General features: G+C 32.6%; 1 protein-coding gene across 1 annotated transcript; it reads right to left on the bottom strand.

Moving 5' to 3' along the window:
- Nucleotides 1-1,582: 1,582 nt before the first annotated feature.
- LOC132252631 (RING-H2 finger protein ATL77-like) lies at nucleotides 1,583-2,302 on the bottom strand. The gene has a single exon (XM_059736697.1). It carries the CDS (start codon nucleotides 2,300-2,302, stop codon nucleotides 1,583-1,585), a length of 720 nt encoding a protein of 239 aa, XP_059592680.1.
- Between the last annotated feature and the right edge of the window lie 6,503 nt (nucleotides 2,303-8,805).

Raw genomic sequence — 8,805 nt, 5'->3', positions numbered from 1 at the left:
CGGTGTGTGGAGGGTGATGTGAAGATGGAGGGAGCAGAAAAGGGAAAGAATTAAAGCCAGAAAAGAAACGAACGAAACAAATAAGCAGCAGAGGGGAAAAGAAGAAGAAGAGGGAAGGGGGGCCGGACTCCCTGGACGAAAGAGAGACCTCTCTTCAAACAAAAATCTCCTATCTTCTCTAAAACAGTTCTATTCTTAAAACTCTGATTCTCTCTCTCTTAAAATCCTGACTTTCTATTTTTTAAAAATTCTGACTTTCTCCTATCTTCTCTAAAACATTTCTATTCTTAAAACTCTGATTCTCTCTCTCTTAAAATCCTGACTTTCTATTTTTTTTAAAATTCTGACTTTCTCCTATCTTCTCTAAAACATTTCTATTCTTAAAACTCTGATTCTCTCTCTCTTAAAATCCTGACTTTCTATTTTTTTTAAATTCTGACTTTCCTCTAAAAATGTTGATTTTTCTTTTCAATTCTATCTTCGGTTTATTAAAAAAATAATAAGTATACATACAGGAGTGTATGGGCTAGAAAGCCTGAAACTTTTGGTTAAAAAAAATCCTAAGACCAATTTTGGAGTATATATATATTATGAGTGGCCCAAAATTTAAATGTAATTAGGCTTAAATTTAAAAATAAAATTGAATCTAAAATCAATTTAAGAAAAAAAACTGAAAAACACGATTGAACAACCAAAAAACTGTTTACTATTTTGTGTTTTATATTATCAAAAATAGGAAATAAAATATTTTTAGATAACATCTTTTAATTGCTTTCACTTATTTTTTTAAATAATAATTATACAAACGTGTGTAATGATTAATATTAAAACTCTAAACATAAAAATTATTTTTAAATATATTAAAATATGTTAAAAATATTTCATGTTTTTAAACAAATTTTTATTTTACAAAATATTAGAGAATAATTTTAAAAATCTGTTCTTAAAAATCATTTTTTAAAATTATTTTAAAAAGTAGTTATCAAACAACGACTTCATTTTTTTGTATGTGACATTTCCTTTTATATCATAAATATATATTTTTTCAAAGGAGGGTTATTCTTTGTTTGTAAATTAATAATAATAAATTGATAGTATTTTTAATGGTGAGATGCATGATATAAATTTGATTTTTTGGGAGAAGCACTTACAAAGTATTAATTCAAAAATTATTTAAATATTTAAAAGATAATTTAGCCATTTCACCCATTCCTAACTAAAAATATTTTCAAATATTAAAAAAAAAATACTTTTAAACCTTTAAATTTTGATTTTTAAAAAGAGTCAATAAATAATTATCGAATCAAGATGGTCAGGTATATGGTATATATACTAAAGTTTGTTTATTAAATTGAAAAAAATAAGTGTAAATTAAAAGAATCCACTAATATTTAAAACTCCAAGATATATATGTCTTAATATTCTGTAGGCCATCTCCGACTTCTTCAACCAAATATCAAATTTGATATATTGTAATTCAAAAAGACTACAATCCAACTAATATCAAATTACTAATTTTGCATTATTCTTACAATATTGTAACCTACAAGAAAAAAAGTGTCCAACTATCTAATTATCTGCATTACTGACTGCAAGTAGGCATCTCAAAGCGACAGATGGGGCATACATGGCTCTGCTTCAGCCACCTTATTATACATGAACCATGAAAGACATGAGAACATGGCATGAGTATCACTTCTGACCCACCGCTCAACTCTTCCAAACATATCATACAGCTTTCACCCTCTAATATTGTCTCCGTCTTGAGTGCCTTGATTGAGATATCAGTAGCCGGAAGCATCCCCTTTCCTCTGCCCTCATTTTCTATCATTGATTCCCTAGTAGCCAAATCAATCAGCACCCGCTCATTGCGAACATGCATAGTTACCAATCTTATTCTAGCCCGTAGTGGAAATACCATGCCCGCAGCCATGTGGGATACCAAGTTTCGGATGCTTCGTGCATACGCAACTATGTTGACAATTATGCTATCATGTAAATATGGGTCCACTCCCATAGACAACAACGCGCCAGACAACATTTGTTGAGAGGTGTGGTCGGACATGAAGACCTGATAATCAAATAAGGGCAGTCGTAAAGCCAAGCTATGAACAACACATCTGCTGATAATAGATGCAGCCCCATCGGATGCTATGTTCATCCATTCATGCTCCAATTGCCATAAAATTGTCAAGTCAACTCGAACAGATGAAGACGATGTGGAAGCAGAGTAGCCATCAGGATCATAGTCAGGTATCCATAATTTTGTTACCAAGTGCTTGCAGCGATGAGTGGTTTCCATAATCAAGAAACTAGAAGGAAAACTAAGAAGACGACACAAAAATCTTGATGTTATGCCAAGAGATGAATCGAAAGATGTTCAAAATGAGTATGGAATGTAGTGTTTAACTATGTATATATATACACCTCTCTTACTCCAGTAAGTTTCTAAATCTTGGTATTTGTAAGTTTCTAAATACGGGTATTTGTACTTTATATCAGATAACTTTCTAAATCAAATCTTATCCCAATATATTTTGCAAAATATAGAAAGTTTCTAATTCTAACCAGTCATAGACTTATTTTATTAAGTTTCTAAATCTACTTCGGGTACTTTATCTTTCTAAATCAAATTTTATCTTATATATTACAAGACAAATATTTTAAAATATAATAAATTTCTAATTGAAAAGGTTGTTAAATATAAAAAGCTTTCTTTGTAGATTGACTTATTTATCTTTCCAAAATCATAACTACAAACGAAATCTTGACATTTTCAAATATTTAAATCTTATCAATAGAAACGTTTTGAAGAAAATTAAAAAATAATAAAAACTTTTAATAATTTTAGTAATTTTGTAGTAGAAAAATTTAAAATTTTTTCATGAAATTTATTAATTCAATTAATAATTTTTTAATATTTTTTTTTTGGAGTAATAGAGGTTTTAATTGAAAAATTATATATGATATGTTAATGTAAATATTATATTATGACTAAATTCAAAGTGGATTGACACTTAGAATTTAGATAATGTGACAAAAGACTATTTTTAATTTCATTAGTTATTTTGTAAATTAACTTAATTATCTTTTGAAAATCATAACTACAAAAAAATCTTCAAATCTTCAAATCTTATCAATATAAACCCATCACAAAAAAAAAAATAAAAAATAAAAGTGTATAAAATAATAAATTGAGTTACATATGGAATGAGATAAAAATAATTATAAAAAAAATTGTAACAAAGGAAACTAATTTACAATATAAAAAATAGTTATATCTTCTATACCAATAATTGGGTTTAAATTTGAGATTTTCATGTTTTTTGGTAATTGTATGATAGTCTATAAAAAATAATTTGCAAAATACAATTACGAAGAAAATATTTTCAAATCTATTATAATTTTTATCGACTAAGGAAATGAAGTTGCCACATAACCAAATTAAAGTCATTTTCTCTTGAAAATTTGATTTTCTTTTCTAAAAAAAAAAGTTATAAGCAAAAATCGAGATGATTTCTAAAAATCCAAAATTAAAGTCAAAATCATTTTTTGAAGGAACTTAAACAAGATATCTTTTCAAGAAGTAATTTCTTAAAATCCAAAAATAAAGCAAAAACCATATTTTCCTCTGAAATTTAAAAAAAAAAAAAATTGTTTCCTCCAAAAAAACATGTGGTGCTACATGTTTTCAATTTTATTAAAATGATAATTTCTCAGTTTTATAAAAAAAAAATTCAATTTTATTTAAAATTGATTTTATATTTTTTATTAAAAATATGATTTTCCAAGTTTATATACATAAAAAAGAAAACTATTTTTCCGATTTTATTTTGAAAAAGGGAAATAGTTTTATTAAAAAAAATGTTGTTTAGTTTTATTAAAAAGGATTTTACAAATGTATTTTAAAAAAATTATAGATTTTAAGAAGAAAGTTTGAAAATTTTGTTTTAAAAATAACTATTAATTGGAGATGGGTGAGAGAGAGATGTGGGCGTGATCGTGGATGACGCCGGTGACAGTGGGGATGCTCTCGGACGGTGGAGTTGAGAGGGATGAGCGGCTGTGGGGGTCCCGTAATGGTTTCTGGACTGGCAGTGGAGATGGAGATGACTGCATCTCCAGCTGTCGGAGAGGAGCGGCGATGAGAGACAGTGAGCTGTGATAGTGGTGCGGTGAGACCTCTCTTCAAACAAAAATCTCCTATCTTCTCTAAAACATTTCTATTCTTAAAACTCTGATTCTCTCTCTCTCTTTTAAAATCCTGACTTTCTATTTTTAAAAAATTCTGACTTTCCTCTAAAAATGTTTATTTTTCTTTTCAATTCTATCTTCGGCTTATTAAAAAAAATAATAAGAATGTTGTAAAACAATGACAAATATAATGCAAATCAAAGTAGTAGAGATAAAATATATCTTACTTTGATATATAATATGGAAGAAGGAATCAAATAAGAGAATTGAGAAAGTGAAAGAGAGAGAGAGAGAGAATGAGAGGAAGAGCTTTCTTTCTTTCTCGGGATGCTTTTACATGGGGGGGTAAGAAGCCTTTTATAGGCTTCATAATATGAACTCCCATTACTCATCTTAAAGATGAGTAAATGAAGTTCATAATGGCCATCAATGTGGTCATTCATTTTTCATTTACAACACTCCCCCTTGGATGACCACCATATTAAAAGAATATGCCTCATTAAAACCTTGCTAGTAAAAAACCCTATAGGAAAAACCTAGCGAAGGAAAAAGAGTACAATATTCTTTTCTTGGTATATTAGGACTGCCTCGTTAAAAACCTTGCCAGTAAAACCCAGTAGGACAAAACCTGGACGAAGGAAAAAAAGAGTACAGTACACTAACACCCTTTTACAAGCATACTCCCCCTTATGTCGATATCCTTGAGTTGACGCATTCCAATCCTGTGTATTAACTTCTTGAATGTTGAGGTTGGCAATGATTTTGTGAATAAATCTGTTAGATTATCACTTGAGCGTATTTGTTGCACATCAATTTCACCACTCTTCTGGAGTTCATGAGTATAAAAGAATTTTGGTGAAATGTGTTTAGTTCTATCTCCTTTAATATAACCTCCTGTTATTTGTGCAATGCATGCAACATTATCTTCAAATAATGTTGTCGGGCCACCTTTGATAGAGGAGAGTCCACATGATTCCCGAATATGCTGGATCATAGATCTTAGCCATATACATTCACGACTTGCTTCATGAATTGCCAGTATTTCTGAATGATTTGATGATGTGGCTACCATTGTTTGTTTAACAGATCTCCATGAAATAGCAGTACCATTGCAATTAAACACATACCCTGTTTGTGACCTGCCTTTATGTGGATCTGAAAGATATCCTGCATCTGCATATCCAAGCAATTGTTACTTTGATTCCCTTGAGTAAAATAAACCCATATCAGTAGTTCCGCGAAGATAACGCAATATATGTTCGATACCATTCCAATGTCTTCGAGTTGGAGCGGAACTGTATCTTGCTAATAAATTGACAGAAAAAGCAATGTCTGGACGTGTACAATTGGCAAGATACATAAGTGCACCAACAGCACTAAGATATGGTACTTCAGGACCAAGTAACTCTTCATCCTTTTCGCAAGGACGAAATGGGTCCTTTTTCACATCAAGTGATCGGACAACCATTGGAGAACTTAAAGGATGCGCTTTATCCATATAAAAACGCTTCAAAATTTTCTTAATGTATGTTGATTGATGTACTAAAACTCCATTTGGAAAATGCTCGATCTGCAAGCCGAGACAAAATTTTGTTTTTCCAAGATCTTTCATCTCAAATTCCTTTTTCAAGTAATTTGTTGTTCTTGTGAGCTCTTCAGGAGTTCCAACAAGATTTAAGTCATCAACATACACTGCAATAATTGCAAATCTGGTTTCTGATTTCTTAATGAAAATGCATGGGCATATAGGGTTATTCACATACCCTTCTTTTAGCAAGTATTCGCTAAGGCGATTGTACCACATGCGTCAAGATTGCTTTAATCCATACAAGGATCGTTGTAACTTGATTGAGTACATGCTACGAGGCTTTGTATTATTTGCATCAGACAATTTAAATCCTTCGGGGATTTTCATGTATATATCATTATCCATGGATCCGTATAAATATGCTGTAATAACATCCATGAGATGCATATCCAGTCCTTCTGAGACTGCCAAACTAATTAAGAAACGAAATGTGATTGCGTCCATGACGGGAGAATATGTTTCCTCGTAGTTAATACCAGGTCTCTACGAGAAACCTTGTGCTACTAATCGCGCTTTATATCTTATGATCTCATTATTCTCATTGCGCTTTCGTACAAATACCCATTTGTACCCAACAGGCTTTACATCTTCAAGTGTTTGGACTACAGGTCCAAAAACTTCTCGTTTTGTTAATGAGTTTAATTCTGCCTGTATAGCTTCTTTCCATTTTGGCCAATCATTTCTATGTCGACATTCTTCCACATTTCGTGGTTCAGGATCTTCATCATTTCTTATGATATCAGAGGCCACTTGGAAAGCAAAAATATTGTTAATAACAATATTATTTCGATCCCATTTTTCTCCCTTTTGTACATAACTTACTGAGATCTCACAATTTTCAGGTACCTGTGCCTCTTCAGGGGCTTCTCGTTCAATATGTGGATCTTCAGGGGTTTCTTGTTCAATATGTGCCTCTTCGGGGGCTTCTTGTTCAATATGTACCTCTTCAGGGGCTTTCTGCATTATTTGTGCCTCTTCTAGGGCTATAGATTTATCAATTTTAAACTGATCAGTCATTTTGATGGCCTCTTCTAGAGTGCCAAGTTTTTCTTGGGTTCTCCTCTTCCGGGGAGTTATATCCTTTGAGCCGACAGGTCTACCATGCTTCAGGCGTATCTTAAATTCATTTGTTAACTGTCCTACAGGGACATCAATCCGTGCTGGAGTATTTGCAGCCGGGATATGTGACTTTGTCACTTTCTTTGTATCAATGAATGCATCTGGTAATTGATTTGCAAGATTTTGCAAATGAATGATCCTTTGAACTTCTAGTTCACATTGATTTGTACGAGGATCAAGATGGGTCATAGTAGATGTCTTCCAACTAATTTCTCGTCGTTCTTCAGGAATCGACTTTTCCCTCCCTAATGATGGGAAAACACTCTCATTAAAATGACAATCCGCAAAGCGGGCTGTAAAAACATCGCCTGTCAAAGGTTCAAGATATCTTATGATAGATGGAGAATCAAAACCTACATAAACCCCAAGTCTTCGTTGGGGACCCATTTTAGTGCGTTGTGTAGGTGCAATTGGTACATATACTGCACAACCAAAGATTCGTAAGTGAGAGATATTTGGTTGTTTTCCAAGCACAAGTTGTGAAGGGGAGTATTCATGGTAAGTTGTAGGTCGAATACGGACTAAAGCTGCAGCATGCATAATAGCATGTCCCCAGGCGGAAGTAGGTAATTTGGTTTTCATTAGTAATGGTCGAGCTATTAATTGGAGACGTTTGATGAAGGATTCTGCTAAACCATTCTGGGTATGGGTATGAGCAACAGGATGCTCAATATTTATCCCTACTGACATGCAATAGTCAATGAATGTTTGAGAAGTAAATTCGCCAGCATTACCAAGACGTATTGTCTTAATTGGATAATCTGGAAATTGTGCTCGTAATCTGATTATTTGTGCAAGGAGTCTAGCAAAGGCTACGTTACGTGTAGAAAGGAGACAAACATGTGACCACCTAGTAGAAGCATCTATTAAGATCATAAAATAACGGAATGGTCCACATGGTGGATGGATAGGCCCATATATGTCCCCATGTATTCTTTCTAAAAAGATGGGTGACTCAGATATGACTTTAGTAAAAGATGGTCTGATTATCAATTTACCTTGTGAGCAGGCAGCACATGAGTATTCATTGGGCGAAAGAATCTTCTGGTTCTTTGGTGGATGCCCATGTGAGTGTTCGATTATTCGACGCATCATTGAAGACCCTGGGTGACCTAGCCTGTCATGCCAAAGGACAAAAACTTTTGGGTCGTTGAACTTCTGGTTCACGACAACATATGATTCAATAGGCTTTATAGTTGTATGATACAACCCAGAGGAAAAAGTCGGGAGTTTTTCCATTATAAGCTTTTGGCCAGATATAATGGAAGTAATATAAAGATATTCTACATTATCTTCATTCATAGTTTCAATATGATATCCATTTCTGCGGATATCTTTAAAACTAAGCAAATTTCTTCTGGATTTGCTAGAATATAACGCGTCATTTATATGGAATCTAGTTCCATTTGGCAATGTTATGTTTGCTCTTCCAGAGCCTTCAACTAAGTTTGTAGTACCAGATATGGTACTTACATTAGCTTTTATTAATGTCAATTCGAGGAAATATCTTTTATCTCGAAGAATTGTGTGCGTGGTGGCACAGTCTGCGAGACATACATCATCCTCATTCATCTTGAGACCAAATAACACATGGATTTCAGATATAACAAAAAAAAACAAGGCATAATGTAAATAACAAAGTAAATAAGATGTAAATATAAGACATAATAATATATTATTTTATATATAGAGTAACATCAATCAATGCTAATTTTTTCATCATTTATCAAATGGTCTGTTTTTTCATTGGGACCTCCAAAGAAATCAATGTCATAGTAGGTTAGGTACAATCCATCACCATCGGTAAAGTTCATCTCTATCTCTTTTCCTTTAGCTTTTATTGATGCTTGGTAAAGGTCGACCAAATGTTTGGGCGTACGACAGGTACGCGACCAATGCCCCTT

The sequence above is a fragment of the Vitis vinifera genome, chromosome 1, assembly GCF_030704535.1.
Source record: "Vitis vinifera cultivar Pinot Noir 40024 chromosome 1, ASM3070453v1".
NCBI classification, from domain to species: Eukaryota; Viridiplantae; Streptophyta; class Magnoliopsida; order Vitales; family Vitaceae; genus Vitis; species Vitis vinifera.
This window is presented reverse-complemented; position numbering and strand designations above follow the sequence as displayed.